Source organism: Rattus norvegicus, chromosome X (assembly GCF_021556685.1).
Source record: "Rattus norvegicus strain SHRSP/BbbUtx chromosome X, alternate assembly SHRSP_T2T, whole genome shotgun sequence".
Taxonomy (NCBI): Eukaryota; Metazoa; Chordata; class Mammalia; order Rodentia; family Muridae; genus Rattus; species Rattus norvegicus.
Genome location: NC_141554.1, coordinates 160395810 through 160421808, shown reverse-complemented (window position 1 = coordinate 160421808; position 25999 = coordinate 160395810). Strand labels below are relative to the sequence as shown.

General features: G+C 49.4%; 1 protein-coding gene and 1 pseudogene across 7 annotated transcripts; both read right to left on the bottom strand.

The window, feature by feature from the left end:
• Positions 1 to 1423: 1423 nt before the first annotated feature.
• Plxnb3 (plexin B3) lies at positions 1424 to 16298 on the bottom strand. Of its 7 annotated transcripts, XM_087600381.1 has the most exons (36): positions 16019 to 16298; positions 15713 to 15803; positions 13514 to 14574; positions 13035 to 13214; positions 12222 to 12350; positions 12032 to 12132; positions 11125 to 11254; positions 10800 to 10956; positions 10603 to 10711; positions 10405 to 10519; positions 10150 to 10275; positions 9951 to 10067; positions 9550 to 9643; positions 9293 to 9462; positions 8899 to 9050; positions 8566 to 8671; positions 7782 to 7912; positions 7371 to 7547; positions 7073 to 7268; positions 6726 to 6965; positions 6455 to 6616; positions 6235 to 6386; positions 6026 to 6126; positions 5726 to 5949; positions 5392 to 5570; positions 5142 to 5208; positions 4442 to 4769; positions 4211 to 4314; positions 4030 to 4126; positions 3488 to 3666; positions 3183 to 3343; positions 2681 to 2828; positions 2448 to 2512; positions 2305 to 2380; positions 2111 to 2185; positions 1424 to 1769 (listed from the first exon to the last, which is right to left on the bottom strand). In XM_087600381.1, the coding sequence occupies exons 3-36, from the start codon at positions 14567 to 14569 to the stop codon at positions 1665 to 1667; spliced, it is 5709 nt and encodes a 1902-aa protein (XP_087456507.1). In that variant the 5' UTR covers positions 14570 to 14574; positions 15713 to 15803; positions 16019 to 16298; the 3' UTR covers positions 1424 to 1664. The 7 variants fall into 7 exon arrangements, with proteins under 7 accessions (XP_087456507.1, XP_087456505.1, XP_087456506.1 ...); XM_087600379.1 differs by lacking the exon at positions 16019 to 16298 and having other exon boundaries at positions 3976 to 4126; positions 15713 to 15926; XM_087600380.1 differs by lacking the exon at positions 16019 to 16298 and having other exon boundaries at positions 3976 to 4126; positions 6235 to 6380; positions 15713 to 15926.
• A 3868-nt stretch (positions 16299 to 20166) lies between these two features.
• On the bottom strand, positions 20167 to 20290 carry LOC120099443 (small nucleolar RNA SNORA70; annotated as a pseudogene).
• Positions 20291 to 25999: the final 5709 nt, after the last annotated feature.

Below are 25999 nucleotides of genomic sequence, written 5' to 3'. Positions count from 1 at the left end.
GGGAGCCCAGATCTTTCCTCTATGTGGCTGGGTCAAGGGCAAGAGCTAAAGGCAACTCATTCCTCCCATCAGAAGCAACAGGCCCTCAGACTTGCATAGCATCCCTTAGGGCTAGAGCTGGTCATTTCTGCCTTGCTGTCTCCATCAGCATTTGCAGGTTCCCATTTGGGCCAACTCTTCCATGTCCACCAGGAGAAGAAAAAAAACCTCACAGTTGTTGTCCATGAGCTAGTTGGTAACTGAGGAATCTTGTGCATCTTGAGGAACGAGAAAGCATTATGTCCCCAGAAGCATTCAGGGCACAGTGCGCCAGCATGCTACAGAGTGCTGGGAAAATAACTGATACATTCTTGAACTTCTGGGCTTTCTAAAGTTGGTAGAGTGATGGTATTTCATAAACCAGTTTTGGTGGTGGAATGTGCCTGTAATCTCAGTACTCAAGAAGTACCCAGAAGTTCCAGGTTATGCTCAGCTACATAGCAAGTTCAAGGCCAGCCTGGAATGCATGAAACCCCATCTTTAAAAATAAAAATGTCCTGGAGAGATGGTGCAGTAATTAAGAGCACTGACTGCTCTTCCAGAGGTCCTGAGTTCAAATCCCAGCGACCACATGGTGACTCACAACCATCTGTAATGGGATCCAATGCCCTCTTCTGGTGTGTCTGAAAACAGCTACAGTGTACCCATATAAATAAATCTAAAAAAAATAAAAAATAAAAAGAATACTGGCTGCTATTGTCCAAGTTAAATTCCCAACACCCATGTGACAACTTACATGTCTTCTACAACTCCAGTTACCAGAAGACTGACACCCTCTTCTGGTCTTCCTGGCCATCACACACAAGGAATATATAGACATACATGCAGGCAAAACACCCATATTAAAACAAAATGAGATGAAAGTGTGAGAGAGCCTACTCTACTTGTTTTTTAGATGAGACTAAAGGGGCAAAAGTGAAGATAGGCGACTAGCCAGAAACTTCTGAGTAAAGTGGAGGGGGCTTGGTAGTGACAGTATTATCTCAAGGTAGGAGAGACACTCTGTCCAGTGTCCTGTTATAAGAAAGAACTGGTATGGGTGGGGCAGGCACAGATGGAGAGGACAGTTCCCTGCATGGACTAGGAGGTCCAGGAAAGGAGGGACAGGGCAAAGGATGAAAGGGAAATTATCTCTTCTTTCCCCAAGAGTGCCAGATTTGATCACTGGACCAAGGGCAAAGGTGCATAGAAGAAAGACTTGTAGAGAAGCCCTGTGCAGAACCTGGGCATGTCTGGGGAGTGAGCCCTGGTATTGGTAGAAGTGGCACCCCTGAGCAGGGATGCAGATGCTTCCCCTACAATTCCCATTCATGTCTTACACTTCAGCTCCACATAATACTGAGAGCGACATTTGACAGGAAAAGGCAGGGGCAACAGATTGAGATTGTTTTTAAAAAGATGTATTTCTACTTTATTTCCAGATGTGATTTTCCAGCAAGCAAATAAATACAGTGGGAAAGAGGGTAGGGATCATTATAAATTAGAAACAAGCACATGGGGGTAGTAGGCATTCTAGATAGCCTTGCTGACCCCCTCCTCAGTCACTGCTTAGTCAGGGTCATACAGTGGATCCTGCTCACTGTTCTATAAGTTGGCAGGTCTCAGGTGATCACGTTGACCCTAGTTCATAAATCAGTCACTTTGTACTCCACCAAGGCAGCGACCTGCTGCAGGCGGCAAGCCAGCTGCATCTTCTGGGCCACGGGGTCCTCCTCCAGGGCACTGATGATCTGTCAGGACAGCAGTGTACACCCTGCTTGAAATCCCACCCCTCCACCCATCAACTGGGAGCCATCAGTTCTTTTTCCATTTCAACAAGGGCCTGGGGCAAAAGAGTAGGGGTTCTGCTCTAGACCTGCCCAGGGAGGACTGGGTGAAAACCAAGACCATTTCCTAACCTGGGCCCTTTTCAGCACAGGATGGCTTCCATTCTTTCTTCCTCCATCTGGATTGGGCTACCCCCAACCATCCCATCCACACACACATGGTCAGGAAGGTTCTGTGGGTCATTGTCTTGAACACACCTCCTCCAAGTGCCTGCCCTCTCCCCTCAGGAATGTTTTGGCCTCACCTGGTCATAATACCTGTGGATGTGGTTGTAAAGTTCTCGAAGAGCCTCCAGACAGTTGGGAGCAGAAGTATAATTCTATGGGTAGCATGTGGAGCAGTGAGTCCCTTACCTCAGACCCAAGGCTCTCCACTTCTGCTCTACCAGTTACTTTCCCCCTAAATGCGGAGGACTGGGTCCCTTGGGCTATGTCTCACCCCAGAGAGTTCAGCCAGAGCTGAGTTCATCTCTTGATAGCTCGCTGGAGAGCTCTGGCGAATGTCCGCATAGTACCTGGAGAAGTCAGCAGGGTTAGGGACCTGCATCTCTGATCCCCAACCCCAAAGGCTCTGATACTTACTTCTCCACCATCTGCTTGTAGCGAGGGATCTCCCGGGCATAGAGCAGTTTGTTCACTGGGGAATCCTACTCCAGGTAGAGGAGGTAAGAAGTGTAAACAGGGAGGTAGCAGAACCACAAACACTACCATCTCCTACTTCCATTATGCCATCCCTCTCAGCACCCAGGCTCTGCACTGGGTTTCCCCACAAACTCTTCTTCTTTTTGCCTCTGGTGTCCTGCTTCTGCCCTCACCCGGCCCACTTTATGCTCTGAGACCATGCAGGAATCGATGAAGGTCTGTGCGATGACAGCCAAGATGGCATCCTCGTTGTCTGACACTCGAACATCAAAGATGAGCTGTGGGTTCTTCAAGGCATTCACCCAGAATCGCAGCAATAAGCTGGAGGCACAGGTCAAGTGTGGGGATGAGGCCTGACCTGCCATTGTGACCTCTTTCCGTTGTATCCCAGCTCCCCACTCCTCAGCATGGATCTTTGTCTTGGAGCTGGGGACCTAGGCAGCAGTGAACTCAGGCTTTGTTTTCAATGGGAAGCTGTCCTCATGGCACAAGTAATCTAAGCCTGGACCCTCCTATTATTTGTCTAGGCTGTAGAGTGAGAGCAGAAACTCAGGGTAATGCTATAAAGCCTGGGTTCCTAACCTGGACCTGCTACCCTGTCATAATGTCCTAGTCCTTCTGAAATTCAGTAGACCACCCACACAGTGGGAAGGAGAGAGGTCAACAGAAAAATACCTGTTTGTCTTCCAAATGTGCAGGGTCTCTGGATCTTCAATGCCATGTTTCTCTGCCAGCTCATCCAAGAAGTCAAATAGGTACTTAACAGCAATAGGCACAGGCCTATTCATGCTAAGAATGGCCTGGAAGGTGTCATCCACAAACTTCTGCAGGGTGCCCTGTAGGTGGGTTATGAGGATCATGTGAAGGCAGGGTGTAAAGTGGGCTACCCCCTGCCTCATCAGAACCACACCTCTTCCTAAGGTCAACCGCAGTTCCTTGACAACCCTACTCCTGTGCCTGACTACTCTGGCCACACGAACCTTCATTGAAAGTAAGCGAGTAAGATAGATTTCAGGAATGGCCTTGGCTCGTGCCCGTTCTCGTTCTCGTTCCCGGAGGCTGCTGCGCCGCACTTTGGCCCCTTCTGTCTCCTCAGTGGCCTTTACCAGGTGCCAAAGCCGAACTCCACCTTCTTCACCATCTTCCAGCATGGGAGTGTCTAAAAGCACAGAAGCTTGGCCTCTGTCTTATGCTCCTGCCCTCAACATGCAACCAAAGATACAGAACCCACACTTCTCTTAGGATGGGGTAAGGAAAGAGCAAGGAGGGAGAAATTAGGGAACAAGAGAGAGATGGCTTAGGAACTTGCTCAGCCCCACGTTTCCAGAATATCCACATCTTGGTTCAGCTGGAGATCTGACTATCCCACTGACAAGGAGGGGTGGGAAACCTAGATGGAGGCAGATAGAGTAGGCCAGGACTTCTTCTGGCCCTGCCTGGGGCTCTAGTGACTCTAACCCTGGGATACCTGAGCAGAGCTGGGGCTCCTGGCAGATGGAGAGGTCTGGACTGAGGGACTCACTCTCTCCAGAATGGCAGCCAGTCTGCTCCAGACTCTGGGAGACAGTGCCACCATTGTGCAGCTGAGGAATGAGTACCACTGTTGCTCCATCTGGGACCTGAAGGTGGGGAGTGAGATCACAGATTGATCCTAGAGGCAGTCCCTGCCCCATCCACCTTGCCCTGTTGCCACCCACTAGCACCTTGTAGTGTTGTAGGGTGTTGAGTCTCTTCCAGTGGTTTTGAGTCACAGAGGTCAAATCCTCATCTGACAAGGTTAGGTGACCAGCTAGGCCTGAGCGCCACTCTGGAAGGACCCAGAGAAGCCCATAAACACACAGCCTACTTCCTGAGTTCCTCATTAGCAGTAGCTGAACAGCTATAGATGTGAGAGGAGCAGTGAGTGAGCAGGGAGTAAAGCTGTCTTTTCTTACCAAGGTCTAGGGAGTGCACTGAAGGCCTCTGGGAGAAGGGAGTTCCCTTGTAGATTTGATCCAACACCTTCTCTTTGACTTGGGTGATGGTGTCTGTATCAAGCACCCGGGCTGGCACTCGATGTACTTCACTGTTTCCTGCTGCCCCACCAGCCCCTGGTCCCACCAATGCCATCAGGGTCAGGGGCCGGAACTCCACATCCTCTCGTAGTAGGTGGCTGTCATTCAGAGTTCGTTTTGCCTTGCCTGTCACAGCGTCCACAGGGCCCTTGTCCACCTGGTACTTGATGGCCCGGAAGAGCATGTACAGTGGCTCACCAGCCACTTCCTACAACCATTAAGATGGGCCGGCCATTGGCCACAAGACTAGTCCAGCAAGGCCCAGTACAGGGCTTGGTGGGACTGGGAGGGGCAGCTAACAGCCTATAGCAAGGATTTGCAAAGGCCAGCCAGCCATCACAGGGCCCTGAGCTGGGCCCTAAGCCCTTTTTTTCTCTGCTTAACAGTGAGCTGGAGAAGGGGCACAATGCCTTCCCTTTCCAGCACTCTCTTGTCTTGGGCCTCTCATAGGCCCATTGAGCAGAGAAAAGGCTCTCATGACCTTCATTCGATGGCCCACCCTAAGTCTTAGTGATTTGGGTATCAGTTTTAGAGACCACAACCAGGGAGAAGCTCCTAAATGATGGACAGTGCTCCTCACCTTCAAGAAGGCGTAGAGACAGATAGATAGCCAGTTGGTGAGCAGCTTCTCTACCATGGTCTCTGTCCTGTGTGGAAGAAGCCCCAAGGCCCTAGTGAGGATTGTCCTCAAATCATCTCTGATCCCAATGCTGGACTTCCTGGCTCCTGACCTCAGGGCCTGATCCCAAACTACGTGTATTGGTAGTGGGTCAGAGGTAAGCCCCTACCCCTACCCCTACCCCTGTCCCCACATTCAGGTCAAGGCCAACCTGCGTAACATGAGCTTGGGGTTCTTGTGTACATAATGGGCTGCTAGGTCACCAAGCAGAGTTCTCATGATGTCGGTCAAATATTCAAGCTTGCTGTGCAGAGCCAGAGAAAGTAGTGAAGCCACATGGCAGCGGTCCCTCTGGGAAAAGCTTGGCTGCTCCTCTAAGGTGTGGATGAGCTAAACAGGGAGTTGGTATTCATTCTCCAAAGCACCATACCCTCCCTCTTTCTGCGACCATATCTCTACCTGGGTCTGGCCAGTCCCCAGCCCCACCTCCCTACCACTTTAGACTCCCCTGCCCTGCCTGTCCCCACCATCCATGTGGCTCTCACTGTGAGAAGGAAGAGCTTGCTGTTGAGCAAATTGGAGAGTTGTGTGAGACCCTGGCACACGGTGACACGGCGACCCTCTTCCCCAGGCCCCTCGAGCCCTGGCTGCAGTGGGCAGCCAACATGGCCAGGGAAGAAAGCACGCTCAGCATATGTTCGGTAATCCAGGAAGGGAATCCCACTGGCCTCTAGGTCACTGGTGAGGTCTGTCATCTCAGTCATCAGGTCTGCAGGCCAGGACCCATCAAGATGTAGGTTTAGGCCTGGTGGATGCCCTGTCCTCCCGCCTGTATCCCCGCACACCTGTGAACTCCTTGCGGCACTGGTCACCCACACCAGTCTCCAGGTTCTCCAACTGCACCAGTACCTTCTGATAGTCTCGCAAGGCCTGCTTGCTCTTGTGCCTGGAGCAAGAGTCCAGGCATAGCCACAAGCCCAGACCAGGGTGGCCCCTGGCCTAGGGCCTGCCATGGGAAATTTGCCCACATGTGCTGACGAGGGAACATCCTCACCTGTACATGAGGGTGAGGAGTAGCACTGCAGCAATCAGCATGGCAGCACCCATGCCCAGGCCCACCTGGGCCTCCACAGGAAAGGTGGATATCATGGGCTCTGCTTCATACTGAACAGGGCCTAGAGCCAGGCGCACATTGCCCATCTGCACCTGGGGAAGTAGGGCTCCTGAGCATGGGCCTGCAGCATGCAGCCCATCCACCAGGGGCGCACACTCACCACAAACTGTGGCAGGGTGCCTGAACCATTGGTGGGCTGAGGGGCTTGCTGGGGTGGTTCACAGTACAAGTGAGTAAGCGTCAGCGTCTTCACCAGGCACTTCCCATCTCCAATATGCACCTGCACCTCCTCCTTGCTGATCCCCAGATTGAGGCCCTCGCCCTGGGATACATAGCAGGAGCCTGAGCCTTTGGGATCCCTCCCCTGACCCCATCCCATCCTCCTCAGGATGGTGAGTGCCCAGGCAGTACCTGGCTGGTGGCACACTTACCTCCACATCCAGGACATGACCTGGCTTGAGCCGATAGGGGTGAGTAATCCCCTCATGACTAAGTGGAGCCAGGCGAGGGTTAGGCTGGTAGAGGAATCCCTGGCCCCCACTAGCACTGGCAAAGTCTACTTGCATGTTGTCTAGGGCAAAGAAGACTCGCTTTGGGAGGGCCCCATCTGGCACCGCTGGACTGTGGCACAGGAGGAGACTAGATGAGTTGACAGAGCAGAGAGTGGAGCACTGGAGGGGGCAGGGATGCAGATCAGTGATTGGTCTTGGTGACCTCCCCTGCCCCCTAAGCATTAGTGTGTGGCACCATTCTCTGCTAGAGGTAGTAGGAGACTTACCTGTAGTAAGCCACTCTCAAGATGGATACAAGCCTGAGGATCTGCAGCAGGGGCACCACAGCTCCTCCTTGGGTTCACATCCTGGGCCTGCACGCCCAAAGCCTTCACTTGGAACTCATCCTCCAGCCACACAGACAGCAAGGGCTGCCACACAACATCTAAGCCTGTACCCCTAACTCGAATCACTCGTCCACCTCTGTACCAGGATTGAAGTCAAAAGAGTTAAGAGGATTTTAGGTAGTTCAGCCCCAGTACCCCATCTTCCAAGTAGTTCACTGTGAGTTGGCTAAGAACTCACCCTCGGAAGCTGACACTAGGCTCTGCTTCCACCAGTTGGGGGTTGGCAGTGTATCGAAAAGGAGTGGTGAGCAGTTTGCGTTCAACATGGCCAAAGACTACGAAGACCACTGCTTCTCCTGGCTCCATCTGGGGCATGGTGTGGCATATGATGGCTTCAGGACACACAGGCTCTTGACTGCAGAGGAGGAAATATGTACTCACTTTGGGCTCAACCCTAGTGAGAAGCCCAGTCCACCAGGAAAAGGCCCACTTGCTTCCCTCAGCAGGGGCAGAGGTTACTAGGGATAGTCATGGTACCACTTCTCTAAGAATTACAAGGAAACTGTGAATCCACTGCCCCATTGTATGAGAGGGTCCTCCAGTTGAGAGTGGCCAGGCCCGGAATAGTTGAGCTGGGTTGGATACTCACATAGGGCAAGGTTGGTCCCCCACAAAAGCACTGACGTTGCCTCCTGTCTGGAGGTACTGCCCATGAATGGTGAGCTGGGTGCCCCCTGCCTGGGGGCCCCACTGAGGATTCAGGCTCAGCAGGACAGGGTCCTGGGGAACAGGGTAGGCTAGAGTAGACACAGGGTCCATCCTCAAGGCTCTCCAGCATTGAGGTACAGGCCCACTAGTTGGTCTCATGAGTTGATCAGGGGTCTCAGTCAACTGCATCTTCCTTTCTGAAGGGCCATGCTTTTCCTTCTTCAGTTATGCATAGGTTAGCTTCCCTCCCGTCTACCTCTGTCCTTGCTTCTTCTCCCTCTTGAGCAGTTTACACCTGGGGCCTCCCAAGCTCTAAGCTCTGGGATCCAGTCACCAAGTTCGGGCACTGTAGCAGAACTCTCCTAACCCACCCCTGCCTCCTACTTTTACCCGTGGCTTTCCACTCCATAGTGGTCTATGTGCCCAGGGCTCAGGCTAGCATCTGAAGGTTCCCCACTTTCGCCTCATACCTTACCAGGGTTGGAACAAGTTTTATGTGCTCTTCACCCTGGCTGTCTGCTGTTCTTGTTTCTGCACTGCCTGCCTGCGTCCTGGACAGCTGCCAGTGACAGTGTCCTTGTCATCACAACACTGTCCCCAGGCTGCTGTCCACTGAGATCATGTGGCTTCCTTTTTGGACACAGCAGCAGTGCTTCCTACTGCCCTCTGGATCCAGTTTGACATCTTTACATACTCTTCCTTCCCACCTAAGAGGAGTTACTAACCTGGTAGGTGAAGTGCTGGGCCGAGATGCCAGGAGGACGACTCTTAATGGCCACTTGGACTGGTCCAGAAGTGCCATTGGGAGCAGGAGATGTGACACATACAATCCTAGTGAATCAAGGTGTGGTAGCTGCTCAAGCCCTGGGGGAGCCTAGGGCAGCCTGTCAGGGGCTACCTGGAGCCTGTTCCTCCTCTGCTGCCTCTTTCCCTTCTGTGTTCTGACCCAGGACCTCACTTTTCTTGGCTTAAAGCCTCCCCTCCTTATTGGTGACCAATTTCTGAAGGCCTACTCTGGATAGCATCCCTCTCCTCCCCAGCCTGCTTAGGAGCCTCACCGGGCAGAGATGCGGTAGAGAGAAGGGTCAGGGTTGCAGGGCTGGCCAGCCACAGTCACAGCATTTCGCACATCATTAAAGGCCTGGCCCAGGTTGGATCCCAGGATGGTGATGGCTAAGCCACCTTCTGGGGGACCAGTCAGGGGTTCAATCTGTAGCAGAGAAGGATGGCAGACACAATTCTCCAAACCCACATCTCACTCTGCAGTGGTGGTGCCCAGTCAGCCAACTACTGGAAAATGTCTAGACCAAACTATTAGAGATTGTGAGTCTGAAGCAGGCAGCTTGACATGGGGGCGTATCAGACAGTGGAAGCAACATGGGGGAGTATCAGACAGTGGAGGCAAGGACCTTGGGTAGTGGGGAAGCTAGAGTCTACAGGGAAGAGTCTTACCACATCAATGCTGGGTATAGGGCATAGCTGTTCCACAGCACCTGGTGGGCACAGCGGCCCGTAGCGGCAGGCAGGCTGGCCATCACCACACCACAAGCAGCTCAGGCTCCCATTGGCTGCCTGACAGTGGCTGCAGTCAGGGTGACCCATGGCACAGTCATATAGAGTCACTAGGGAAGGTGGAGCAGCATGCTAAGCCATACCCATGAGCTGCACATCCTGCCCCCCGTCACCTGCTTTGTCACCTCTGGGCTCACCATGAAGATCACCGGTATTGTCCAGCCGCTGGATCTCACCCCTGGTTACATAGATGGGCACTGGGAGCTCCCACTGAGACATAGAGGGGTGGAACTGTGGGCAGAGGGCAGGGTTCAGGCTTCACCCCTGACTTGGGATATTTCTGCCCACTGTTTCCTCTATAATACCTTCCTTAGAATGGGTGCGATAGTCCTCTGTATCTCTAAATAGAGGGACAGAGGCTGCAGGCACACTGCTCCTGGCACAGGGTGGGCTTTTGTAACTAATGGTAAGAGAAAGAGGGACTGGGCACAGTTGTGTGTGTGTGTGTGTGTGTGTGTGTGTGTGTGTGTGTGTGTGTGTGTGTGTGTGTTTTCTTATGAATGGATGAGGGCTGCCTAAGCACCAAGCAGCCTTTCACCTGCTGGGCCTGGCAGTGAATGAGGCCAGAGTTCCTGGATGTCTCCTCTAGGAAGGCAGGTAGCTTTCGCAGTTTTCCAGGCAGTTCTAGCCAGCAATAGTACAAGGCAGGCAGACCCTAGAAGGTGCAGATGTCATAATGTTAGTCTTATGGACATTCTATAGTCTTCTATCATTCCCCCATCCACCTGACTACTCACTCGGAAATAGTGAAGGTTCTCAATGTGCAGGGTCACATGGCTCTCCCAGCCCACAGGCACCAACTGGGGACTTGCTAGACCCTTAACCTGGGGGCAAGCCTCTGGGCCACGAACCAGGATGTCCACCTAGAGAAAGGACAGCCTTAGCTCTTCAAAATTGCATGGGACTACTCCTGGGTAGCTCAGGTACTGTCCTGTTGTGGTTGCCTTCTGGACTGATCAGGTGCAAGGAGCTTGTATGTCAGTCAGACCCACCTCCTGGGCACTGTAGACAGCCTTTTCACCCTCTGGGCAGCGCTCTCCATATACACAGTGGCTACTCTGGGGGCACCAGTGGCACCGCCACAGGCTGCTCACACAAGTGCGGCACCTGAAAGGGCAGGGGTGTTTTTAGGCTGGGTGCCATCTGGGATTTCCACCCTCACCCATCAGGAGCCAGGCCCAGGAACTCACGGGGCAGCCACTTCCAAGGCCTGAATAGCGCTGCAGTCATAGAAGGAGAATGTGGTGGCAGCCAATACCACATCCTCAAACATCAGGGCCAGGGGCAAGGTGACATGATCTGGAAGGGAACAGTGGTGGCAGAGAAGATCTTGTAGCTCTTTCCCATTGCAGTTCCACCTTGGAATACCTAGCAAGGGTCCACTCACCTGAGCCTGGAGGATTAGGTGGCATCCGATCTTGAGGAGGGGTGGCACAGACCACATGGTGCTCTTCCACCTGAGCTAGACTGTTGTAGTCCCCAAAGGCACAGTAGAAGTATTCATCCATGGCCAGGTTGGGCAGCCCAGGAACAGACAGAGTGATCTGTGACACGTGAGAGAGATACAGGGAAATGGATCTACAGCAGAGTGGTGTGTCATACCAGGGCTGTGGGCAGAGGCAGCTAGGGCGGAAATGGACAGTCAATAGCTAACACTGTGTTCCCACAGGGAATGGCCACACTAGCTACAAGACCAGCAGTGTCAGTTTTACCTGGCCATGTTCCTGACGGGGGTGCTGGGCTGGTAGCAGGCTCTGGATGTGAAGGCAGTGGTTGTCTTCATAGCTCCATAGCCACTGGTTTGGCTGAACTGCTCTCCCACACTCGGCCCTCCGAGTGCACCTGCCAGGCAGAGGACCCATTGATTTACCTTGTGAGTCTCAGGTTTCCTGGCATGGGGTTAGGAGGATGGCCTGGGTGGAGTGCAGTAAGGAGAAGTGAAAGGAACATAGGGCGTCATGGCCAGGGTGCAGGTTGTAGCCTTAAATATAAGAGGAAAACACTGGCTTCCTCTCTCCTCTCCTTCCTTCCTTTTTCCCTTCCTTCCTTCCTTCCTTCCTTCCTTCCTTCCTTCCTTCCTTCCTTCCTTTTTCCTTTCTTTCTTCCTTCTCCATTCCCCCTCTTCCAACAAGGGTTCTTGTATGCCAGGTGGGCCTGAAACTGTAGTCGAGGGTAACCTTGGATTTCTAGTGTCCTTGCCTCTACCTCCCAAGTGCTGGGATTACAGGTATGCACCACCATGCATGTGCCATGCACCATGCCTAACTATATGTTAGGAGTTGAACCCAGAGTTTTGTGCATGCTAGGCAAACACTCCACTAACTGAGCTATATACCTAGCCTATACTTCAGGTTTCCATAAATGAGCCCTGGGCTGACAGTCCAGGTTGGAGGAAAGCTAGAGTGGGCCAAGGACATCAGCAGCAAGTCATGGGTCCTAGGACCTGATTTGAGGTAAGATGACAGGAGTGAGAGGTAAACAGTGATCTAATGGTCTGAGACGGTATCAAGGATCAGCAACATTGAGCCAAGTTGGCCTCTTATCACACCTACATATGCTTCTATGGACAGCTTCCTGGACTCCCAGTACCTGTTGGTTCAAGCCTGGGCCCATGCTCACCTGCCCTGAAGTATGCACCAGCCACACAGTGGGTCCCTGGCCTGGAGGCAGGTAGTGCAGTTAGGAAACTGAGGGCAGGCTGCCACAAGTATCCTGTCTACCTGGATGGGCAGTGAGGGAGAGATAAAGGTGGTTACAAAGATTTGGGCCTTTTAGGCACATCCCATTTAGCCCCAGAGATAGGCCTTACCTGCTGGGCAGTCAGGACATAGAGGTAGTCTCCACTGTTGTCTACCAGCAGGTCTGGGCTGATGGCTGAGCCTGGGGGCCCCACTTGCTGGGAATGGTATACCTGGCCATGGGAGCTGTTTAGAAAGACCTGGGTAGGGGCACAAAGATAAAACTGAGCCACCCTGCCAAGCCAAGGCCAGCTCTATTGTTGGCTTAATCCTGGCCATTGAAGGCACATGTTTTCCTGGCTCCTTTAGATGGACATAAAGACTCTCAGGAAGTAGTCTATTACCCCAGTGCCAGACATCCCCTCCTGATAGACTGTTAAGGTAGAAACACATCACTTTCTCCCACTTAGGACCTTCAAGGTTAAGCCATTCTCCAGGAAGTAAAAGACTTGGGCAACAGAAGAGCCCTGGCTAAGGCTCTTGAACACCAGGCCATTCTACTACATGGGAAGGCAGCTATAAAGACAAAAAGTTTACTGGAAGGTATGTTTTACCTTAGAGAGAATCCTGGGTCCAGGCTACTTCTGCGCATCAGGTTCTCTGGGCCTACCTACATATCATCTCTAGCCACCTTCAACACCACCCTCATTGGTTAGAGAAGGCACCGCCGCCTGCAGAGGTTCCTAGGTAGTTTCTCATTTTGGAACCAGAGGAGGTGAGTCCTACCAGATGCCCAGGTGCAGTGAGGCCTTCTGACCCATGGTAGGACATAGCTGAGAGATTGAGTATCCTGAGGCTTTCTGAACTACACATAGCAGAGCTACCAGGCCTAGCTTGAAAGTGTAAAGGCCATCCAAAACCACTCCCATTGGTCAGGATCTCACCTTATGTAGTTGACCCTCGGTGTCTCCCAGGAAGGCTATCGTGTGCCCATCTGTCTGGAGAGCAGCCACTGCACTGATGGGCTGTCCCAGCTGCAGCAGAGGCTGGGCCTCCAGGGGTTGGCGGCCTGCGATGGGGCTGGGGGTGTGTTCATCACCACAGGGGTATGACTCGGGGGAGTCCTAGATAGGCAAGGTGTAGAGAATCAATTCTCAGGGGAAAGTGGGTAGGAGCAGAGGATACCCCACAGCCAGTGAAAAAGGAGTTGGGAGGAAATCAAAAAGCTGAGAACAGATCAGAGCTTTGAGACAGAGCCATCTGCTACCTATGATATACTCAGCTAAGAGGTGAACCAGTAGCTATTCCTGGAGAGTACTCTGTCCCATATCACAGAGAGAAGGGCTGACAAAGCAAGGCAAGGCTCAGAAAGTGAAGGTAGAACCCCAAGTCAAAATTTGGGAGCCAGGCTCTCACCACTCACAGGAGGCAGAGTGACACAACGGGATGTGACACCATACTCCACAGTGGCTTCTTCCATGCCGTTGGGACCCTGACCACCAGTAGTATAGCAAAGTCGCCTGGCTTGTTCCATACTCCCGTCCAGGTCAGCTAAGGGAAAGGCACACAGGGCTGCCTGTGCCTGACTTGTGCCTGCTGAAAATGCGCCCAGCAAGGTGTCCGGAGCAAGGAAGGCAGCCTGGATAAGACCCTGGCCATGGCAGGTAAGGGGCACTTCCACATAGGAATAAAGGTTGACATCTCCGAGGCAGACGCGAGCTACATAGGAGCGATACTCAGTCTGGGCCCGAGCCCCACGGCGACGGAAGACAAAGTAGGCAGAATGAGCATCAGAAAAAGCCCCTACATAGCTATTGTTATAGTCTGAAAAGTCACCCACCACAAGTCTTCCCAGACCTTCGCTGGAGAAAGGCTGTGGCCCAGCCAGCTGGCGCACAGTTAGGGGTGGCACTCCTGCTGACAGCTTGCCTGCCAGGCCTCTGGCCACCAGCAGGAGGTCTCGGCCTGGCAAAGGCACCACTAGGCCTACTGTGGTCACTCCCAGGGTATTGGCAGCCACAAACTGCCCATCACCAGGGTCCTCCGCCTGGTACAGCACTTGAGTAACATCCCCAAGGCGCCGCTTCTCACATACACCCTGCCTCACTTGTCCACAAGCCACCAGCTCCTGTGCCCTGCTGCTTACCAGCAAGAGCTGGTTGGCATTGTCAGTGAGCTGGGCCTGTGGGCACTCAGCCAGGTCACGGAAAGGCACACAATCAGGACTGTCAATGACAGGGCCAGTGATAGCCACAGACTCCATCTCCAGCTCAGGGCTGAGCTGGAAGAGGTGATTCACTGCACCCACATAGAGTTTGCCCTGGTCTGGTGCCAGCACCAGGTGGTTGAAGCTGGCGTTCGGAACAGAGAAGCGATGGGCCCTGGTCAAGGGCAGCAACAGCAGGAACAGCAGCAGAAGGTGGAGGCTGAAGGGAGACCAGGGAGCCATCACAGGAGCCTGGAGGAAGTCAGTCAGCATACGACCTGATGGGAGAATGCTGAAGATGCTTCATTCTTCAACGGGCAAAAGTGGAAATTTTTAAATTAGGAAAGAGACATGACCAGAGGAAGGCAAAAGAGGCCAGAGAGACAGTGTAGGGAGGGGAGGAAGAGAGAAAGAGAGGAAGGGTGGGTGGTGCTCAGAGGGAGGCAGCCAGGAAGAGGACAGAAAGGACAAAGAAGTGCCCTAGAGATGGAGAAAGGGACAGAATGGGGATGGGGGCACACACAAGGAAAGAATTCTTTCATCCTCTACTTTATATGCATGTAGAAAGAGGACAGATCTTGAGAAGCCATATGGGCATGACAGGAGTGTCAGTGACAGGAGAAGGGAGGGATATGGGAAAAGACATGAAGAACTCTGGCTTCTGGACAAGATGCAGCCAGATGTAGGCACACTACCCCAAAACAGTATGAACAGGTAGCCAGGGCCAGGGCTTTAGACCAACACTGGGTGGCCAGTGTAGGGGTGGCAGGAGAGCTTTGAGCCAGCCTGGGGGGTTCTAGAGGAACTCTGAGGCACTAGGAGGCAGCTCAGGGTACAAGAATGATAGACCCCAGCAGCTAGAGTCTGGGAAAACCTAGCTGTAGAAGGGTCCTCAATGTAGGAACACTGATGAGGAGAGCCATGAGAAAAAGGTCAGAGGGAGGGGAAGAGGGCAGAGAGCTCCAGGTGTGAGCGGAGGAGACCCTGTGTCTGAGGCACTGAAGACAGGTGCCAGTCCCCAGCTCTCTTCCAAAAGCAATCAGCAGCAGCCACTGACCAACTGCCTAATTAGGTGATATTCAGACAGATTTAACCCTGAGTACAGCTCTAGAAAGAAGGCAGGAGCTGGTGACAGATCCTGAACTGAGTTTGGATCTGTACAGTTAGTCATGTAGGCATGTGCCAGCTAGAAACCACCCACTGCTACTCAGAAGGACCCTAAGTCCCCTTATCTCAAGAGCACAGATAGAAAAGACAGAGTTGGGTGTGTGTAATGGAAGAGATGGGAGTTGTTATCCAAGAAGGCAAAGGAGATAGAAGCTCCCTGGAGGCTGTTCTGTGCTCTAGTCCAGGCAAATTTATCCCTCTCTGCATCTCTCAGGGACACCTTTGGGGACATAGGGCCCAAACACTTACCACCACTACGGAGTGCAGAAATGGGGTCTCCTCACATCAGCTGCTTCAGGGCAGTGGCAACAGGCACAAGATGGCTGTGGGGGGCATTGTCCTGAGTGGGAGGGAGACAGTTGAGGCTCAGCCCCATTCATGGTGGCCCTGGGGGAGGAAGGAGGCAGGGGAGGGGGCAAGGGCCTGGAGACCGGGCTCCTCCACAGCTGGCAGCTTTGTCAATAGTGGCCTGGCCAAGGCAGCCCTGCCTCCACCCCAACAATGTCCCCTCTGTCCAGAGGCCCAGGCCAGGGACCTACTATCTGGTGTTCTTACCCCCACTCTGGCTGTTCTAGCCAGGGAGCTCCCTGCCACTCCCCGTCTCCAGGGAAAACCTCCCTGGGATGTAGAGACAAAGGGACAGGGTTTCCTTGAGCCAATTTTCCCCATGTGGTCCACAGCTCCTATGCCAGTACAGAGTGCCCCCTCCCTGAGTTTCTCTGAGTCCCTGTAAAGAGCACAGGGTAACCCTTAAACCCCCACCACAGGGCCAAAGGCACTCAGCCCCTGAAATGCCAGCCTCAGCCTCAGCCTCAGCCTCAGTAGCCTTAGTCCTGGCTGAAGTGCCAGTCCCAGCTGTCAATGCCTGCCTTTGTCCAGGCTAAGGCAGAGGAGGCACTGACAAAGACAGCCCATGGAGAAGACCTTCTCCCTCCCCACTCCTGCCTACTGGCCTGAGAGAAGACTGTCCCCACCCAGTTCTACCCCCAAGGACTAGCAAAGTCGTGCCAGGTACAGAGTGGTAGTGGGGAAAGCCAGAAGAGGATAATGCATGGGAAGGGCTGAGGCAGGTAGACCACAGGGGACTTTGCCAGAATTGAGCCTTAGGCTTCAGACATAGGACAGGAAAGTCCTTCCAGGATGGGCCTGGATCCTTCCACCATAGGAGGGAAGGGAATGCCAATAGCAGCTGGCTTCCTTGCTGTTCTCATAGGGCACCTTGGGGCCAACTAGCCTAAAGGCCCACTGTACAGGGACATCTTTACTCAGTTTAGAGTCTTTGCTACTTCTACAGTTCACAGTAATAGCAAGCTCCAGGGTGAAGTAGAAGGTGGCCCTTGCCATCTGGCTGAGCCAGTTGGTTGACTGTGGGGGTGGGGGAACCAAGCAGGTAGCCTCCTTACATTGCACCCTATTCCAGGATGGTGCCAGCTCTCTCTATTTGTGTCAGAAGTTTGGTTTTTGCTCCACTGTTAACTCCCCCGGGGGACATCATGCCTGCAGGTATCACACAGGTATCACTGTGTTGCTTGACACCTTTTCTTGTCTCTAACTTAGTCAGCTCTACAGATTCTTGCTTCTGTTCTTAGCAACCTTGAAGCAGTGTCCTTAGGCCCAGTTGTTTCCACACAGGTGCCTACACCAGCCCTAGCTCCTACCTACCTGGTGGGTCACCAGTGATCTGAGGAGTAGCTTCTGTTCCAGGAACTGTCCTAGTGGAGCTCTCCTGCCCATCAGTGCAATCATGCCTAGTCCAACACATCCCAGCTGGCCCAGGTTGGGAACCCAACCCATCCTGGCCCACCCCTTTGCCCAACGGCACAAGGCAGGATTTTGATCCCCTTTGCTTGCTTCAGCAGGTGTATGAGAGGATTGGCAATAGGTATACAACTGGAGTTGCTAAAAACAGGCCACCATCCAAGGTGGGCATTTCCTAGGTTCACATAACGTGCCCATTGACCATCTAGAGAAAAAGAAAAGGTTAATATGCAATGATATTAACCAATTTTTGTCCTCCCCATGACTCCAGAAGGAGCTTTGGTCATTTCTTCCAGGGAAGAGGTGGGAAAACCAAGGCGAGAAAGTTTCACAGCTAGTAAATGGTCAACCTATATCCATCTGGCCATGTGAACCTTGGCAGGTATAGGGCAGGGAGGGGAACATGCCCCTGCTCTGTTGAGGAAACAAGTATTTGTTCTCTTACTGTAGCATAAGATTTGTGAAGGATGGGCTACAAGGATGCAAAGGTCAGAAAATCATCCTCACAGCTGCTGGGCTCCAGAGCTTGAGCTTGCTTCTCAACAGCTCTGCATTTGGTCATGTATAAGCAGAGGACCCTGAGACAGAGAGTACGTAGCAGACATGTTATGGCCATGGAAAGAAATAAACACATCACAGATGTGTTTGATGGTGTAGACATAAGATCTTGAAAGCCTGTTACTTAATAGGTGCAAGTAGCAAAGATGGGAGAATATGGGAACTTTACCCTGGGATGTCCTTTCTCTATAGAGTGAGAATAAAGATGATGAAGACTACAAGCAAGGGGGAATGGCTAATGAGGCCTTCTGGATTTGAGATGATAGCTTGGATTAAGGTGACCTGAGTGGGGGGCTGGGGATTTAGCTCAGTGGTAGAGCGCTTACCTAGGAAGCGCAAGGCCCTGGGTTCGGTCCCCAGCTCCGAAAAAAAAAAAAAAAAAAACCAAAAAAAAAAAAAAAAAGGTGACCTGAGTGCTGATCCTGGTTTATATAGAAAGTTCCAGAGCTATATAGTGATAGTCTATCAAAAAAAAAAAAAAAGACGGGGGGGGGTAGGGACAGGGAGAGGGAGAGGGAGAGGAGGACGAGGAGAAAGGAAAGAGAAGGAAGGAGGGAGGATGAAGAGAAAAAAAGAAGAAAACACAAACATCTTCAGTTCAGTTTTGAGAGTGTCTTTCTTCATGGATGAAAATGCATCTATGGACAAGCAGCCTCATTCTCTGTAACTGCACATGTGAATGTCTTGCTCAGGCTTCTTCTATGCCCTACCCCACCTGCAGCAGACAGGAACAAATGCGGATGGTAACATCAGTGACCTAGGCTGACTCCAGGAGCAAACATCTTATACAAAGGAAATTCTGTTTGCTCCAGGAGCAAACATCTTACACATGACTGCTTCCTTTGCAGATGTGTCACTCTGCTCGACACAAGTCCTTCACAGAGCAGTTGTATGCAACTCTTATTGACAAGTAGACAGGCAGCCTTTAGTGCTCTGGTGCCGTCTCCTGACTGTGTGTCTGGGTTTCCAGATGCTGCCAAGCGACTCACTGACTGATCAGAAGACATATGAACTTCTTGCCTTTACCAAATCCCACTGACACTGTACAGATGTGCTGTCTTCAATACCACCAGTGCACTTGGCATTAATTTTTTTTTAAGATTTATTCATTTATTATATATAAGTACACTGTAGCTGTCTTCAGACACACCAGAAGAGGGCATCGGATCTCTTTACAGATGGTTGTGAGTCACCATGTGGTTGCTGGGAATTGAACTCAGGACCTCTGGAAGAGTAGTCCGGTGCTCTTAACCGCTGAGCCATCTCTCCAGCCCCTAATTTTTAAAAATTTTATATATATGGTTGTTTTGCCTGCATGTATGGCTGTACTCTACATTTATACCTGGTACATGGAGGCCAGAAGACAGCATGAGATCCCTTGGTAGGAGAGTTACAAACAGTTATGAGCTGCCACGTGGGTGCTAGGAACAGAAGAACCTAGGCCCTTTGCAAGAATAGCCAGTGCTCTTAACGACTGAGTCATCTCTTTAGCCTCAACATTCAGCACGTTCTTTTTGGAAACAGGGTCTCAACTGCATAGTCCTGGTTGGCCTGGGAGTTAATCTGTAGCTCAGGCTGGCCTCTAACTCACAGAAATCCTCCTGCTTCTGCTTTCTAAGTGCTGGGATAAAAGGTATCTGATACCATCCCTGGCAGAGTTGGAGTTTATTGAAGGAATTTAAGTATGGATTTTAAGCACTGAAGTTAAGAGAAAGACTGGCTCACAGAAGAGAGTACTGCACAGCAGACATGACTACATAGTTTATGAGGATGGAGCCAATGGCTGTAGACATGTTGGTAAGCACTCTATCAAATGAGCTGGATCCCCAGCCCACTGGTTTTGTGTTTTTCTTGAGGCAAGATCCAGCAGTGTAGCTCAAGCTAATCTCAAAAACTTAAGATCCTTGACCCTCTTGCCTACCTCTTGAATGCTAGGGTTACCAGTGAGTGCCACCAGGCCTAGCTTGATGGCTAGCTTCCAGTTTCTTCATCTTCTTATTCTAGTTTTTTTTTTTTAAATCAGACAGGATGCAAGATTTATTGCTGAACATGATTTGGTGGTATATAGGAGAGTACCACAGTGGAAGCCCTCCAGAAGACAGAGCCTGCCACTTGTCCAGGGGATCATGATTGGTGATATATTTGGCACCACAGCCACCAGGAATGAGCTGTTTCTCAGTGACCATGTCTTCAGTTCAATCGTCTTCAACTTACTGAAGCCACAAATCTTCCTTATTCAAAAGCATGATCCAGGTGGATTTGATCAAACTCCACAAGTGTGAATCCTGGCCACTCTGACCTGGGGATTTCATAAGGTATCACATGTACCTGTCTGAACCCCAGATTGGGGATGTCATGGAAATCACATATTTGAATAACTGCCAGAAAATTGTCTCCAAGTTCCCTTCGGGCAATCCATATAGGTAACAGTGAATTCACCCCCAAGGAGCCTGCCAGTTTTCAACCATTGCACAGCAGGCTCCCATGAGGAAAGTCAGCTTAATTGTTCATGTGCGTGTGTGTGTTTTGGTGGTTTTTGTGAGACTGAGATGGGGTCTCACTCACTATGTAGTCCTGCCTATCTGGGAACTTATTCTGTAGACCAGGCTGGGCTGGCTTTGAACTCAGAGATCTGCCTGCCTCTGCCTCCAAAGTGCTGGATTAAAGGTATGTGTCACTACCACCTGGCTTCTACATATATTTTTGTGTGTGATCCCAGGCCCTCATATCTTTTTATTTATTTATTCATTTATTATATATAAGTACACTGTAGCTGTCTTCAGACACACCAGAAGAGGGCATCAGATCTCTTTACAGATGGTTGTGAGCCACCATGTGGTTGCTGGGAATTGAACTCAGGACCTCTGGAAGAGTAGTCAGGTGCTCTTAACCGCTGAGCCATCTCTCCAGCCCCAGGCCCTCATATCTAAGAGAGCAATCGGACCATTGAAAGCACATGTAGAGTCCCTATAGATGAATGGATAAGGGTAACGACTGGTATTGGTTCTCAGGAGTATAATGCCAATATCATAGGGCAAATTGTAGCTAGAAATTTCAGAAACCAAAATGCTTTATGTTTTAATTGTGGTAAATTTGGTATTTCCAAAGAAATTATAAGGCTAAAAGATTCAGAGCTCAAAATAACAGGTACATTGACTCTAGAGAATATGGTAATCATAGAGAACAAACAGGTTCTGGTTACTATGAGCCACAGAGGCGTCCAGGATATTATAGCTGCTGTGGAAAGGCCAAACACTGGTTGATGGATTGCTGGTCCAAGAGAGACATATGAAGTAACCTCTTGCCATCAGGAAACAGGCCCGTCAGCTTGAGGCCCCACAGCAAACAATACGAGCTGTCTTCCTTTGGTCAGTCAGATAGTACCAAGCAAGCAAGAAAATTAAAATTAGGTATTTCTAAATTTAAATTTTTTTAAAGATTTATTTATTCATTTATTATATATAAGTACACTGTAGCTGTCTTCAGACACACCAGAAGAGGGCATCGGGTCTCCTTACAGATGGTTGTGAGCCACCATGTGGTTGCTGGGAATTGAACTCAGGACCTCTGGAAGAGCAGTCGGGTGCTCTTAACCGCTGAGCCATCTCTCCAGCCCAAAATTAGGTATTTCTGATCTTATACATGCTACAGGAGGAAGTGCAGCCACAGATCTGGCCACAGATACTTCTCTTACATTGTCCTCAAAAGTTCAATGTTAGTGAATTAGTGTATATTAATAGAAATTTAAGGGCTGGAGATATATATATATATCTTTAAAAAAGAAATTTAAGTTTTTTGTTGAATTAGTGTATATTGATAGAAATTGAAGGTTTTGTTAGACTATTGTTTGACTGTATTGTACATAAACCATTTATTTAAAACGTGATGGTTCTGATAATCATTTCTATTGTATATAGATTGTTAATGTTAGTGAAAAGGACAATTCTTAAACAGAAGTGGGAATATGAAGCAGAAACTTCTGGTTTCTTTGGAAAGTCAAGTTATATCAAATGATGTTTTGCTGGGTCACAAGGTAAAAGGATATTTGCTAACGTAGACACGTGAAAGGATGGTTTGCCATAACAAACATGTGAAAGAATGCATGAAGGAGTATAAATTGACCCCACAGACTGTGGCAGATAGAGCATTGGTTTGCTTTGCTCCACCTCACTATTCTTCACTAACAACATTCATGTATTTGTTCACCTTACATTGAGTTGCTGAGCTCCACTTGTGGTGATGCCATAGAGGGAAACTCACCAAAGAACTGCTCATGAGTTTTCTGCAATTTCTTGCCACAACTTGGGCTGGTTGGAGAGCCTTGCAATTTCTTCAGGATTGAACTGCCCTTGTTGGTTTGTGTGTGGTGACTGCTGAGTTGACTGGACTGCAGCTGCTGATTGGTATTTGGTATTTGCTACTGGACTAAACTGATAATGAAGATAGAGTTCACTCCAACAGAACTATTGCTGAACTGTCCCCGCCAGCGGGGACCCAGTTATTCAGGGTCCCGAAGAGGCTTTCTACCTGTGGGCCAAAATGGGGGTGAAGAGAAGAAGGAGACCAAGCAAAAGTTCTGTTGTCAAGGTCTCGTTTATTGGGATGAACATTGCAGCTTTTAAGGCTTTCAGGTAGGGGGAGTGACCTTTGTGAAATATGAAGGAGGGGGAGATGAGGGTATAGGCAGTGATAGCTGGAGGCAAAGAAGTCAGGCGATGAGGTCAGGTGGTGGAGACACTGGGTGTTGACTGAGGAGATAACTGGTATCTGCTCGAGCTGAGGCATCCCTTGAATGTTATACTCCTGTGCCGTAAATTCATGGGAGAGGCTTTATCCAACAATCTTAAGATTTATGGCAGTCATCTTCGGGGTGAGTCTCTGTGGCCAAACAGCCCAGAGTCACTTTGAACCATGCAGTCAAAAAGCGGCTAGGCCCAAATCCAATATGGCTCCGTGCATCTCCCCCATTTTTCTTTAAAAAAAAAAAAAACCATTAGGTGGAAGTAGTGGTCTGAGAGAGATTAGACATGCCTCACAGAGTGCCCAGCTCGGCCATGGCAAGCCACTCTTGCAGTTAGGACTGCACCCCAATGGCTAGGAATGAACTTATGCTGTAACACACCGTTCTGGGCTATACGTGTGTGTTATTGGGGGAGAAACTGGGCAGAGGAGCATTTGACCGGCCCGCACGTTTAAACGGGGTGTAGCCACCTCTGTCTTAGGATCGACCTCTCAAACCCCAGCCTTATCTGTCATAGGATCACCTTGTCGCCCCCAAGGTTCCTGTCTTAGATTGGTCAAGGGTCAGAGGAAGTTGCCCGTCCCTGAGGATAGCTACATCAGGTCATCTTCTCATTCCTCTCACTTGAGCCCAGGGGCGAAAGAGCAAGGGCCAGATGGCATTAATATAAGAGATTGTGGAAATTGAGCCTCTCCCGATAAGTTGTAGGCACCTCATCTGGTTCTCCTCAGCTGTTATGGCCATACCACCAAGGGCCTAGTCAAGCCTCTCCTGTAATAAAATTTAGAATTCCCAATTGTTAGCAACTACTCCAGAAAGTTCACCCACTGTGCTTGCTTAACAATAGATTGGGGGAGGGTAGCTCCAGACACTGCAGACACAATGGCTGCAGCAGTAATGGCTGCTACAATAGCAGCGAAAATGCCAAGGTCTTTCCCAGGACAGTTCAGGATCGGTCATTCTTCTCTGGAACAACCAGCAGGCAATGGGACCATGTCTGAGATCTGCAAAACAGGGCAGAGTTCCCCAGTCCACAGCAGCTTCCACCAAGCAACAGTGCACAGAGGGTCGGAGCGCAGGCTGTGGTGGGACGGAACACAATGACTGCAGCAACGCCAGAATTTCTGTGATGACAAAAGATGAGTGGGAATCCTCCATATTCCTCCAAGGACACAGGAATGACTCCAGGGACCCGAACCAGGAGAGCTGAATCTTCATGCTCCCAGGATCAGCAAGTCTCACCAGCCACTTGGGCAGCTGGCACACTCCTGTAGCATCCTGTAGAAAAAACACAAAGATTCCCTCTTCCCCATATAAAATATCTGAACAGGATCATGCCAATATGTGGATCTTTCTATTTCACCTAGGCAGAAGTATGCCTAGCTGTAGGGTGCCATAAACTCAGAGTGTTCCTTGGCATCCAAATTTTAAAATTGAAATAAAAGGAGCATATTTTAGCATACAGGGATAACTCCCCTTTTTATTTATTAAAATATTGTTAAAATATTATTTATTAAGATAAGTCCTTAAGGATTAAATTGAGGACACTGAGCACTTGTATTTATAAATTTACTTTTATACCAAATTATTGTCTCCAGCATTACTGTTTTGGATATATAAAGAATGAGATTTTTTTACTAACTGTTCCTATGTAAGGCCTATAATCTGTCTGGTATCATTGTCCTCCCTTGCTAAGGGGTCTAGGCAATCTAATTTGAGTTCTTAAATGGCCTATAAAGGAACAGTACTTAGTGCTCTTAACCACTAAGCCATCTCTCCAGCCCCTCACCAGCTTTATTTACCTAAACATAAGCATTAATTAGAGATGCCAAATCCTATAAATACTGTACTAGAAATCCCTGAGCCGGCAAGGTGAGGCTGGGAGTTGAAAGTAAGCAAATGGAGTCTTCCTCTTTTCAAGAGGGTGTGTTATCAACTCCATTACCATTTTCAAAGAGCTGGGTCTATGGTTTTGTTTAGTTGTCTGAGCCAGAGCACTGAAAGGACAGTGAGTTGTCAGACAATTCACACTGAAATCACTTTGATTTTAAGTAGAAAACCTGCCTCTAATATAGCATTAAGTAATTGTAAAATTTGAGGGCTAGTAGTATCTAAAAAAAAAAAACAAAAGAACGAAAACTTTTTAATCAATTGTAAAACCACAAGCCACACATTGGCTATCAGCGTATGAATTGAAAGCTTGATTTTTAACATTTAAAAACAGTGGCTACAGCACGTAATGTAATTTAATAATCTGTGTTGAAGCGGGGGAAACTCAAGAGAATAAACAAGTGATCCAATCATACATGTAGCCTTTTCATTAGATGAACCACCTATAAATACACTAAGTGCATTTTCTATGGGTTGCATGCACAAATTTACAGTAAATACAAAAGCATGCAAGGAGTAAAATTATCAATTTTGCCTGAAATTTGTATATGTAATAGGCCAAATATCAGTATTTTGTAATAACCAATTTGATTGCTGTTTGGAATAAGGTATCTTTCACCAGGTTTCTTTTTAAAATACTTCCATGACTCTAGCCTACAATTTTGTACTAATGACAAAAGCTTTATCTCCAATGAGGATAACAAAGTTAAGTCCTCTGGTAAGGTGAGGTACTTTGGCAATTAACATATCCTTAGAAGCTTAAAATTAGTTTTAAATATTAAAAATGAATATTGAATCTTCTCTGGAGCAATAGTTACTCCCCAAATGTTAAAGCTCATTTTGAGAGCAAAGGTTTGTAGTAAAAACTTCCATATACACTGAAAGATTCAAAGTTCTAACTTCTTACATTGAAGAAGCAACAAAATTACATAATATAAGGCTAGTAGCCACTCTTTTGTAAAAAATTTTTAATGATATCACTTCATGGGCTCTCTAAAATTATAAGCAAGCTCACAAAATAAAAACTCACAATCGCCAGGATGTAAACAAACTGCATAAAAACAATCCTCTAAATCTATCTTGAAATGGCAGTTGGAGTAAGCAAACAAGCTGTAATGCTCTCACAAGTTCTAAAACCTCATCAATCCTTCGTAAATCTTGTAACAATCTCTACCTGTTTGATTTTTTCTTAATTGCAAATAAGTTTGAGTTAGTCAATGTAACACTGACAATCTTTAATCACAATCTTTAAGATCTCTTTGTAACACCAGAGCACAACCACAACTTTGGAAAGTCACCTGAATTCTGAGTATGTGACTAGGCAGCTGTTCTTGGGGCAGTGGAATTAGCATCAAAATACAGTAACTTTAGGGCAAGCCACAACTTTGGCTATGATTGCCAATTCCTACATATGAATGCACGATGGTGCGGTCTCCAATACCTCAACAAAGAGACATTGCCCTAAAATCTTTTAGAAGCCTGGTTTTTAGAATAAGAATTCCATAAAAATATTACCTCAATTTGGACCTGTTTCCCTAGGTTGGCTCATATCCAAATTACAGTTTTAAGCCAACTTTCTGTTACCAATG

What these genes read in the sequence shown, in the direction of transcription:
- Plxnb3 (XM_087600379.1), bottom strand. Translation starts at nt 14,569, where the DNA reads ATGCTGACTGACTTCCTCCAGGCTCCTGTGATGGCTCCCTGGTCTCCC. An exon ending in CAATACCGGTGATCTTCATG is followed by an intron (nt 9,463 to 9,549) that starts GTGAGCCCAGAG and finishes CACCTTCCCTAG; the next exon opens with TGACTCTATATGACTGTGCC. An exon ending in CTCCTCACCCTCATGTACAG is followed by an intron (nt 6,127 to 6,234) that starts GTGAGGATGTTC and finishes CTCTTGCTCCAG; the next exon opens with GCACAAGAGCAAGCAGGCCT.